Source organism: Aquarana catesbeiana, linkage group LG05, assembly GCF_042186555.1.
Source record: "Aquarana catesbeiana isolate 2022-GZ linkage group LG05, ASM4218655v1, whole genome shotgun sequence".
In the NCBI taxonomy this organism is placed as follows: domain Eukaryota; kingdom Metazoa; phylum Chordata; class Amphibia; order Anura; family Ranidae; genus Aquarana; species Aquarana catesbeiana.
In genome coordinates, this window is record NC_133328.1 from 2,539,230 (window position 1) to 2,551,922 (window position 12,693).

Here is a 12,693-nt window from a genome sequence, read left to right on the forward strand (position 1 = left end):
CTAGATCAGTGGGGAGGAGTTGAAACCTAGATCAGTGGGGAGGAGTTGGAACCTATATCAGTGGGGAGGAGTTGGAACCTATATCAGTGGGGAGGAGTTGGAACCTAGGTCAGTGGGGAGGAGTTGGAACCTAGATCAGTGGGGAGGAGTTGGAACCTAGATCAGTGGGGAGGAGTCGGAACCTAGATCAGTGGGGAGGAGTTAGAACCTAGATCAGTGGCGGGGGGCTTAGAACCTACATTAGTGGGGAGAGTTATAAGCAATGTTAGTGGGTTGAGTTAGAACCTACATCATTGGGAGTAGTTAGAACCTACATTAGAGTGGAGGGGTTGGATCCTACATTCATGGGGAGGAGTTAGAACCTAGATCAGTGGGGAGGAGTGGAGGGGTTGGATCCTACATTTGTGGGGATGAGTTAGAACTTAGATCAGTGGGGAGGAGTTAGAACCTAGATTAGAGTGGAGGGGTTGGAACCTACATAGTGGGAAGGGTTAGAAGAAATGTCAGGTGAATGAATTTGAACCTACAACAGTGGGGGGGGGGGGTTAGAGCCTGCATCAATGAGGAGGGTTTAGAACCTCCCATTGGGAGATTTTCCCTCACTTCCTGGACCCTGACCTCGTGTCACCAGGACAGGAAGTGGGGATTAATCTGCCGGTGGGGACACAGAGACAATGAAAATAAATTTGGACCTGTTCTGATGAGGGATTTTTTTTCCATGGTTGCTTTATGTCTTCAATTAAATCCAGCGTGCTCCTCCAGCAAGTCAGATCATTACCGAAGCGTCTGCACAGACTCGCCGTGTTTCGTAATTCATTTCTAGTTTTTATCCGTGGCGTGGAAGGCTTCGGCCATTTATTTAACGAGTTCGGAAGACACAGAGGAGGTTTTGCTCGGCGTTTCTGTATCACACTGAGAGATTTCAAGTCTCCTCACGCTGAGGTACATCTAACGAGTAATTTGTAGCCGATATTACATCCTGAATTCTTTTTGAAGTTTTATAATTACTGAGCGCGGCAATATTTTACATGAAGTAGTAAGCAATAAATATGTGAATATTTAATAAGGCCGTCATTTACTCCACACTGCTACACCTTCCCAGGAACAATATTATTGCTGGCATATATTTACATAGTAATTCCAGAAGACGGTTGTCATGGCGATGCCGGTAACGAGCGAGAGAGATGGTTAGAGTGTGAGAAGTGTGTGAGAAGGGCCGCGATACAATGCAGGGCTGACATACAATGTAGCTCCTCCTATTACGCCAAATATGTAAGAGCAGAACATTTCATAGAGGCTTATTTATCAAGTGGTGTCACCAAAACCTTATATCATTTATATGTTTTTTTTTCTCCTTTTCCAAAATAAATAAGGATGTTTTATTATTTTTTAGGATTTTTTTTTTAATTATTATTCTTCCATGAGGAATGGGAGTGAAAATGTGATAAGTTATAATAAGAAATAGAGGCTTATTTATCAAGTGGTGGCATCAAAACTTTGTATCCTTTGTATGTTTTTTTTTCTACTGTTCCAGTTCTGATAGCCAAAAAATTGTGGTTTTATTATTTTTCAGGATTTTTTTTATTTATTTGTTTTTAATATATATTGTTTTTTTTTTAATATATGAGGCATAAGAGTGAAATATTGATGAGTTATAATTAAAAAAAATGTTCTGTAAAATAGAGGCGTATCTATCAAGTGGTGACATCAAAACTTTGTATACTTTGTACTGTTATAATTCTGATAGCCAAAATATAGTGGCTTTATTATGTTTTTGGATTTTTTTTTTTTTTTTTTTTTTTTTAGGATTTTTTAGGATTTTTTTTTCATTTATGAGGCATGAGAGTGAAATTTTGAATGAAAAAGGTTCTGCAAAATAGAGGCTTATTTATCAAGTAGTAACACTAAAACCTTGTATCCTTGTATCATTTCTATTGAAAGTTTTTCTACTTTGTATATTTTTTTGATTCTGTTTCAATTCTGATTGTATTTTATCAGTCATAGGAGTATACTTTTGAAGAGTTATTATAAAAAAAAAGGTTCTGTGGAATAGAGGCTTATTTGTCAAGTGGCGACATTAAAACTTTGCATGTTTTTATTTTTTCTCCTGTTGCAATTCTGATAGCTTAAAATACAGTTTTTATTTTTATTTTTTTAGGACTTTTTTATTTAATGAGGCACAGAGTAAAATTTTGATGAGTTATATTAAAAATATATGGAAAAGAGACATATCTATCAAGTGGTGACATTGAAACGCTGTATCATTTGTATTGAAAGTTTGTATACTTTGTATGTTTTTTTTCTATTTTTTAGAATTTTTTCACCTTTTTAAATGTTTTTTATTTTCATTTTTTTTATTTTATTTTATAAGGCATAGGAGCGAAATTTTGATGAGTTATAATAAAAAAAAAAATACATCCAGTAAAATAGAGGCTTATCGATCAAGTTGTGACAATGAATCTTTTGTATTGAAACTTTTGTATAATTTTAACTTTTTTTTTTTTTGTTCTCCTGTTCCAATTTTGATAGCTAAAAAGAGTGGGTTTATTATTTTTTATGATTTTTTTTTTATGGCTTTTTCTTTTTTTTTTTTTTTATTGTATGGGGCATAGGAGTAAAATTGTGATGACTTATGATAAAAAGGATCTGTGAAATAGAGGCTTATCTAACAATTGTTGACAGTGAAACTTTATCATTTGTATTAAAGGTTTGTATAATTTTTTTTCTCTCCTGTTCCAATCCTGATAGCTAAAAATAGTGGTTTTATTATGTTTTTGTTTTTTGTTTTTATTTTTTTAGGATTTTTATTTATTTTTTGAGGCATAGGAGTGAATTTTGATGAGTTATACTTGTCCCTCAGGTGACCTCCATGTGTTGGTGTGGAGTGTGTAACCCGCTGTTGTCTCTCTGTTGTCACAGTACACGGGACGTGGGATGAGTGGACACCCTGGAGTCTGTGCTCGTCCACGTGCGGACGGGGGTTTCGGGAGAGGACGCGCACCTGTAACCCGCCTCAGTATGGGGGGGATCAGTGCAAAGGACCCGAGAAGCAGACCAAGTTCTGTAACATTGCCTTATGTCCAGGTGAGTGGAGCTCTACACCATCCATGTGCCACGCGTGTCTAATTCTACATACAGTGGTACCCGTCCACGTGAAGCCTGTCCACATCTTCCATATTCCTCCCCTCAGTATTTATCATCATTCTGTACTTAGCTCCCCCCCTCTGTATTTATCATCATTCTGTACTTAGCTCCTCCCCTCAGTATTTATCATCATTCTGTACTGTGCTCCTCCCCTCAGTATTTATCATCATTCTGTACTTAGCTCCTCCCCTCTGTATTTATCATCATTCTGTACTTTGCTCCTCCCCTCAGTATTTATCATCATTCTGTACTTTGCTCCTCCCCTCAGTATTTATCGTCATTCTGTACTTAGCTCCTCCCCTCTGTATTTATCATCATTCTGTACTTTGCTCCTCCCCTCAGTATTTATCATCATTCTGTACTTTGCTCCTCCCCTCAGTATTTATCATCACTCTGCACTTTGCTCCTCCCCTCAGTATTTATCATCATTCTGTACTTTGCTCCTCCCCTCAGTATTTATCATCATTCTGTACTTAGCTCCTCCCCTCTGTATTTATCATCATTCTGTACTTTGCTCCTCCCCTCAGTATTTATCATCATTCTGTACTTTGCTCCTCCCCTAAGTATTTATCATCATTCTGTACTTTGCTCCTCCCCTCAATATTTATCATCATTCTGTACTTTGCTCCTCCCCTCAATATTTATCATCATTTTGTACTTTGCTCCTCCCCTCAGTATTTATCATCATTCTGCACTTTGCTCCTCCCCTCAGTATTTATCATCATTCTGTACTTTGCTCCTCCCCTCAGTATTTATCATCATTCTGCACTTAGCTCCTCCCCTCAGTATTTATCATCATTCTGCACTTAGCTCCTCCCCTCAGTATTTATCATCATTCTGTACTTTGCTCCTCCCCTCAGTATTTATCATCATTCTGTACTTTGCTCCTCCCCTCAGTATTTATCATCATTCTGTACTTTGCTCCGAGAGATAAAAGTATTATAGAATATATCATAATAATGATAATGGTCCCTGTCCACTGAGAGAAGGACAGTCCACAGAATACAGGGGGGTGGGGGGGTATTAGAGGATGCTTGGAGATGAAGGAGTTATGGAGGAGTGTGGGGGGGGGTATTAGAGGATGCTTGGAGATGAAGGCGTTATGGAGGGGTGGGGGGGGGGGGGATTAGAGGATGCTTGGAGATGAAGGCGTTATGGAGGGGTGGGGGGGATTAGAGGATGCTTGGAGATGAAGGAGTTATGGAGGAGTGTGTGTGGGGGTGGGGGGTATTAGAGGATGCTTGGAGATGGAGGGGTGTGGGGGGGGTATTAGAGGATGCTTGGAGATGAAGGAGTTATGGAGGGGTGGGGTGGTATTAGAGGATGCTTGGAGATGAAGGAGTTATGGAGGGGTGGGGGGGGGATTAGAGGATGCTTGGAGATGAAGGAGTTATGGAGGAGTGTGGGGGGGGGGGGGGTATTAGAGGATGCTTGGAGATGAAGGAGTTATGGAGGGGTGTGGGGGGGGGGGTATTAGGGGATGCTTGGAGATGAAGGAGTTATGGAGGGGTGTGGGGGGGGGTATTAGAGGATGCTTGGAGATTAAGGAGTTATGGAGGTGTGGGAGGGGGTATTAGAGGATGCTTGGAGATGAAGGAGTTATGGAGGGGTGGGGTGGGGGGGTATTAGAGGATGCTTGGAGATTAAGGAGTTATGGAGGTGTGGGAGGGGGTATTAGAGGATGCTTGGAGATGAAGGAGTTATGGAGGGGTGTGGGGGGGGGGTATTAGAGGATGCTTGGAGATGAAGGAGTTATGGAGGGGTGTGGGGGGGGGGTATTAGAGGATGCTTGGAGATAAAGGAGTTATGGAGGGGTGTGGGGGGGGGGGTATTAGAGGATGCTTGGAGATGAAGGAGTTATGGAGGGGTGTGGGGGGGGGGTATTAGAGGATGCTTGGAGATGAAGGAGTTATGGAGGGGTGTGGGGGGGGGTATTAGAGGATGCTTGGAGATGAAGGAGTTATGGAGGGGTGTGGGGGGGGTATTAGAGGATGCTTGGAGATGAAGGAGTTATGGAGGGGTGTGGGGGGGGTATTAGAGGATGCTTGGAGATGAAGGAGTTATGGAGGGGTGTGGGGGGGGGGTATTAGAGGATGCTTGGAGATGAAGGAGTTATGGAGGGGTGTGGGGGGGGGGTATTAGAGGATGCTTGGAGATGAAGGAGTTATGGAGGGGTGGGGGGGGTATTAGAGGATGCTTGGAGATGAAGGAGTTATGGAGGGGTGTGGGGGGGGTATTAGAGGATGCTTGGAGATGAAGGAGTTATGGAGGGGTGTGGGGGGGGGGGGTATTAGGGGATGCTTGGAGATGAAGGAGTTATGGAGGGGTGTGGGGTATTAGAGGATGCTTGGAGATGAAGGAGTTATGGAGGGGTGTGGGGTATTAGAGGATGCTTGGAGATGAAGGAGTTATGGAGGGGTGTGGGAGTGCACAGAGAGTGCTAAGAGTCACAAGATGACACAGGGCACAGGGGGGTGCACTTGGAGATATGGGGTGCACGATGGCAAGCTTGAAGTCACTGGATACACAGGGAACAGGGGGGTACACTTGGAGATATGGGGTGCACAATGGAAAACTTGAAGTCACTAGATGATGCAGGGCACGAGGGTCACTTAGAGATATGGGGTGTGCAATTGCAAACTTGGAGTCACTAAATAGCACAGGGCACTGGGGGTGCAGTTGGTGATATGGGTGAACAATGGCAAACGTGGAGTCACCAGATGACACAGGGCACAGGGGGGTGCACTTGGAGATATGGTGTGCACAAGGACACGCTTGAAGTCACTAGATGACACAGGGGGTGAACTTTGAGATATGGGGTGCACTTGAAGATATTGGGTGCACAATGGCAAACGTGGAGTCACTAGATGGCACAGGGTACAGGGGGGTGCACTTGGAGATATGGGGTGCACAATGGCAAACTTGGAGTCACTAGATGACACGGGGAACAGGGGGTGCACTTGGAGATATGGGTGCACAATGGCAAACTTGGAGTCACTAGATGGCACAAGGCACAGGGGGTGCACTTGGATACATGGGGTGCACATTCGCAAACGTGGAGTGACTAGATGGCACAAGGCACAGGGGGGCGCACTTGGAGATATGGGGGGCACAATGGAAAACTTGGAGTCAGTAGGTGGCACAGGGGGGTTCGCTTGGACATAGGGGGTGCAGAATGGCAAACTTGGAGTCACTACACGTGTCACCTCACAATTTAAGGTGGCACCAATAAGATAGGTTGGTCATGGCACCGATATTCGGATGTTCTGGAGCTTCTCACTAGAGAAGAGGCTCAGAGGTGGATCCCTGGAGAGGTGATAAGTGTGACAATAATAATTACTAAAAAAAAAGACATCTCAGCTTTGAGTATTTTATGATCAGATAAATAAAATGAACATGAAGTCACATCTTTTTTCCTTGGTAAATTAGAACAGACTTTGCTGGATTATGTGCATGAAAAGTTATCTAATCGTGATCAAAGAAATTAAAAAAAAAAAACTTGTTATGCCAAATTAGCCAGATTTTCCCCAATTCCAAATGGATTTCAAATAAACGCAGTGAGTCATTCTATAATTCTATATCTGCTCATCGATCGTCTTCTTTCTCTGTATTTCTCTCTCTGACTTCCTCCTTCCCTCATTCATCTCACAGATCTCTCTCATGTTTCAGTTTGTATCTATTTCATGGAACCGGCTCTTGGTTCAGTTTGATTGGATGTAAATATAACATTCATGTATCTTCATCTCTTTATACTTTGTCGGGCAGTTGATGGGAACTGGAACGATTGGAACAGCTGGAGTGCCTGTTCTGTCAGTTGCGCCAATGGTACTCAGAAGAGAATCCGCGAGTGCAACGGACCGTCATATGGGGGATCGGAGTGTCAGGGCCAATGGTCAGACATGAGGGACTGCTTCATAACGCAATGTCCTGGTGAGAGACCGACCGCTATCCGTTACTTTATACAGGGGGGTCCTAATTCCCAGATCTACACAAACTGACACTTGGGGGTCCAGAACAATGACACCCTGACACTTGGGGGGTCCAGAACAATGACACCCTGACACTTGGGGGTCCAGAACAATGACACCCTGACAGTTGGGGGTCCCAGAACAAATACACCCTGACACTTGGGGGTCCTGAACAATGACACCCTGACACTTGGGGGTCCAGAACAATGACACCCTGACACTTGGGGGTCCAGAACAATGACACACTGACACTTGGGGGTCCAGAACAATGACATACTGACACTTGGGGGTCCTGAACAATGACACCCTGACACTTGGGGGTCCTGAACAATGACACCCTGACACTTGGGGGTCCAGAACAATGACACCCTGACACTTGGGGGTCCAGAACAATGACATACTGACACTTGGGGGTCCTGAACAATGACACCCTGACACTTGGGGGTCCTGAACAATGACACACTGACACTTGGGGGTCCAGAACAATGACATACTGACAGTTGGGGGTCCCAGAACAAATACACCCTGACACTTGGGGGTCCTGAACAATGACACCCTGACACTTGGGGGTCCAGAACAATGACACCCTGACACTTGGGGGTCCAGAACAATGACACACTGACACTTGGGGGTCCCAGAACAATGACACACTGACACTTGGGGGTCCCAGAACAATGACACACTGACACTAGAGGGTCCAGAACAATGACACCCTGACACTTGGGGGTCCTGAACAATGACACCCTGACACTTGGGGGTCCTGAACAATAACACCCTGACACTTGGGGGTCCCAGAACAATGACACCCTGACACTTGGGGGTCCCAGAACAATGACACACTGACACTTTGGGGTCCTGAACAATGACACACTGACACTTGGGGGTCCCAGAACAATGACACACTGACACTTGGGGGTCCAGAACAATGACACACTGACACTTGGGGGTCCCAGAACAATGACACACTGACACTAGAGGGTCCAGAACAATGACACCCTGACACTTGGGGGTCCTGAACAATGACACCCTGACACTTGCGGGGTCCTGAACAATGACACCCTGACACTTGGGGGTCCAGAACAATGACACCCTGACACTTGGGGGTCCCAGAACAATGACACCCTGACACTTGGGGGTCCAGAACAATGACACCCTGACACTTGGGGGTCCAGAACAATGACACCCTTACACTTTGGGGTCCTGAACAATGACACACTGACACTTGGGGGTCCCAGAACAATGACACACTGACACTTGGGGGTCCCAGAACAATGACACCCTGACACTTGAGGGTCCTGAACAATGACACCCTGACACTTGGGGGTCCCAGAACAATGACACCCTGACACTTGAGGGTCCCAGAACAATGACACCCTGACACTTGGGGGTCCAGAACAATGACACCCTGACACTTGGGGGTCCAGAACAATGACACCCTGACACTTAGGGGTCCAGAACTATGACACACTGACACTTGGGGGTCCCAGAACAATGACACCCTGACACTTGGGGGTCCAGAACAATGACATCCTGACACTTGGGGGTCCTGAACAATGACACACTGACACTTGGGGGTCCCAGAACAATGACACCCTGACACTTGAGGGTCCCAGAACAATGACACCCTGACACTTGGGGGTCCAGAACAATGACACCCTGACACTTGGGGGTCCCAGAACAATGACACCCTGACACTTGGGGGTCCAGAACAATAACACCCTGACACTTGGGGGTCCCAGAACAAGGACACCCTGACACTTGGGGGTCCCAGAACAATGACACCCTGACACTTGGGGGTCCCAGAACAATGACACCCTGACACTTGGGGGTCCAGAACAATGATACCCTGACACTTGGGGGTCCAGAACAATGACACCCTGACACTTGGGGGTCCAGAACAATGACACACTGACACTTGGGGGTCCAGAACAATGACATCCTGACACTTGGGGGTCCAGAACAATGACACACTGACACTTGGGGGTCCAGAACAATGACATCCTGACACTTGGGGGTCCAGAACAATGACACACTGACACTTGGGGGTCCAGAACAATGACACACTGACACTTGGGGGTCCCAGAACAATGACACCCTGATACTTGGGGCCCCAGAACAATGACACCCTGACACCTGAGGGTCCAGAACAATGACACCCTGACACTTGGGGATCCAGAACAATGACATCCTGACACTTGGGGGTCCCATAACAATGACACCCTGACATTTGGGGGGTCCTAGAACAATGACACACTGACACTTGGGGTTCCCAGAACAAATGGGGTTCAGGGACAATGAAGACTCTGATTTGTCATTGTAGTTTTAGTGAACTGATCCCTACATCTTCTCCTATCTGACCCTCATTCCCCACCATCCTCATCTCCCATTCTTCTTTCCTTGTAGTTGATGGGAAGTGGCAGGATTGGGGATCCTGGGGAAGTTGCAGCACAACGTGCAATGGTGGGGTCCAGAGAAGAGAGCGGTCCTGCTATGGCCCATTTTATGGTGGACAAGACTGTCCCGGCCCATCCGAGGAAAACAAGCCATGCAATGAAAAGAAGTGCCCAGGTAAGAACATCCTTCACATCAATGGGAACGTTTTGCTGTATAATCTATTCATGTGTATATTGGGGGGGCGCAGAGTGGAACACTTCCCTGAAGATCCAGCAGTCTATAGAGTGCATCTAAAACCACAAACTCCCATCAGGTTTGCATTGCTGGTACATGCACAGAGGTGCTGATCTCCTACCATTAGTGTCCTGGGCTGTCAATAGCTATCTCAGTAATTAAGATCGCTTTGATGAGGCTGTCACATGTATGTTGATGTTGGACGAGAAGGCCTGGCTCACAGTCTCCGCTCTAATTCATCCCAAAGGTGTTCTATCGGGTTGAGGTCAGGACTCTGTGCAGGACAGTCAAGTTCCTCCACCCCAAACTCGCTCATCCATGTCTTTATGGACCTTGCTTTGTGCACTGGTCCAAATCATTTGGTGGAGGGATTATGGTGTGGGGGGGAGGGGGGATTATGGTGTGGGGGTTGTTTTTCAGGGGTTGGGTTTGGCCCCTTAGTTCCAGTGAAGGGAACTCTTAAGGCGTCAGCATACCAAGACATTTTGGACAATTTCCTGCTCCCAACAGTTTGGGGACGGCCCCTTCCTGTTCTAACATGACTGTGCACCAGAGCACAAAGCAAGGTCCATAAAGACATGGATGAGGGAGTTTGGGGTGGAGGAACTTGACTGTCCTGCACAGAGTCCTGACCTCAACCCGATAGAACACCTTTGGGATGAATTACTGCAAGCCAGGCCTTCTCGTCCAACATCAGTGACTGACCTCACAAATGCGCTTCTGGAAGAACGGTCAAACATTCCCATAGTCACCCTCCTAAACCTTGTGGACGGCCTTCCCAGAAGAGTTGAAGCTGTCATAGCTGCAAAGGGCGGAGCAAACTCAATATTGAACCCTACGGACTAAGACTGGGGTGTCATTAAAGTTCATGTGTGTGTAAAGGCAGGTGTCCCAATACTTTTGGTAAAAGAGTGTATATCATCTCTGAGCCAGCATCTCAGTCCAGGGAACAGATGGTGACTCTGGTTGATGCCTGAATAAAGATGACACCATCCTTCTGGAGAGAAAAGCAGATGAAGGCATTGTCGGGTGTGGGGGGGGCCCTGTAATCTCTGTGGGAGGTAATATATACTTGGAAGGGTCACACTTGCACGTAGTTAAGCATGCAGTTGGGATGAAGTCTATTTGTCACTAAGCCCCCTTTAGCGCGGTGTGTTGTACATAGAGAACATTGCTTTGTGAGCTCTGAGGGTTCTTCTATCCGGCGATCTCTCCATTAAATTCTTCTTCCCAGTATTCCCCCGGAGATGCGTTGTGCACTCGTATCCTCCATCCCTGTACTAATAATATTATTACTAAGAACTCCCCGGAGAGCTCCCTGTCTGGCATATCAGCGCATAATGAGTCGCTCTCAGTGAGCCCTTCACAACCGGCCCCGAGGGCCACTCAAGCGTCTCCCCCAGTCGTAGCCTCAGGAAAGGCATCCTTGTTATAAATAATAATCTCTCCATAATCTCCATGACTAATACAGACTGTATAGAGGCAGAGAACTCCCACACTCCCACCTACCCGGGATCACCTGTCTCAGCTGTCACTCCGCCGAACGCACAATATGACACCGTCATTGGCAAATTGGAAGATACGGATTGACAGGCAACAGGAATACCTTGTTCTATGGAGGAAGCTGTCACCGCTCCATAAAACGCGACGCCATTTTATAACTGTCTACATTACGGAGGCAGGGAAAGAGTTATTATTATTATACAGGATTTATATAATGCCAACCGATTGTGCTTCACAATATACAGGGAGACAATACAGTTATAATACAATACAAGAGGGTGCGGAGGGCTCCGCTTGTTATGGGAGCTTACAATCTAATAGGGAAGGACAAGTCATACAAAAGGCTATGGCTGTTGGGGGGGTGAGTTGATGGAGAAAGTAAAAGTTCAGTTGTTAGGTGGAGGCGGGATAGGCTTCCCTGAAGAGATGAGTTTTTTTCAGGGATCACCTAGAGGCAGAAAGAGTAGGCGATAACTAGGCTGATTGGGGTAAGGAGTTCCAGAGGAAGGGAAAGGCTCTGGAGAAATCTCTGGAGGTCAACATGGGAGGAGGTGATGAGGAGGCTAGAGAGCAGGAGGTCTTGGGACAGAAATTGGGGTACAGAATTCCAGAAGAAAGAAGATGCTTTTGAGAAGAGAGCATGGGAGAAGGTAACAAATGAGCTAGAGAGCAGAAGTCTTGGGATTGAAATTGGGGTAGGAAGTTCCAGAGGAAAGAAGAGGCTGTGGATAAATCCTGGAGGTCAGCATGGGAGGAGGTGATGAGGAGGCTAAAGAGCAGAAGGTTTTGGGACAGAAATTGGGGTACGGAATTCCAAAAGAAAGAAAATGCTTTTGAGAAGTACTGGAGGAGAGCATGGGAGGAGGTAACAAATGAGCTAGAGAGCAGAAGGTCTTGGGATTGAAATTGGGGTAGGAAGTTCCAGAGGAAAGAAGAGGCTGTGGAGAAATCCTGGAGGTCAACATGGGAGGAGGTGATGAGGAGGCTAGAGAGCAGGAGGTCTTGGGACAGAAATTGGGGTACGGAATTCCAGAAGAAAGAAGATGCTTTTGAGAAGTGAGCATGGGAGGAGGTAACAAATGAGCTAGAGAGCAGAAGGTCTTGGGATTGAAATTGGGGTAGGAAGTTCCAGAGGAAAGAAGAGGCCCCGGAGAAATCCTGGAGGTCAGCATGGGAGGAGGGGAGGAGTCGATGAGGCGGCTAGAGTGCAAGAGGTCTTGGGACAAAAATTGGGGTAGGGAATTCCAGAAAAAAAGAAGATGCTTTTGAGAAGTAAGCATGGGAGGAGGTAACAAATGAGATAGAGAGCAGAAGGTCTTGGGACAGAAATTGGGGTAGGAAGTTCCAGAGGAAACAAGAGACTCTGGAGAAATCCTGGAGGTCAGCATGGGAGGAGGTGATGAGGAAACTAGAGAGCAGGAGGTCTTGGGACAAAAATTGGGGTAGGGAA

The 12,693-nt window shown here is 46.2% G+C and overlaps 1 protein-coding gene across 1 annotated transcript in view; it reads left to right on the forward strand.

The window, feature by feature from the left end:
- ADGRB1 (adhesion G protein-coupled receptor B1) overlaps window positions 1–12,693 on the forward strand; it is a gene marked incomplete in the record, with an annotated part of 698,266 nt that overhangs the window by 398,508 nt on the left and 287,065 nt on the right. The window contains 3 exon segments of the mRNA XM_073629372.1: window positions 2,920–3,084; window positions 6,910–7,074; window positions 9,516–9,680. Of these exon segments, the coding sequence (XP_073485473.1) occupies window positions 2,920–3,084; window positions 6,910–7,074; window positions 9,516–9,680 (495 nt within the window).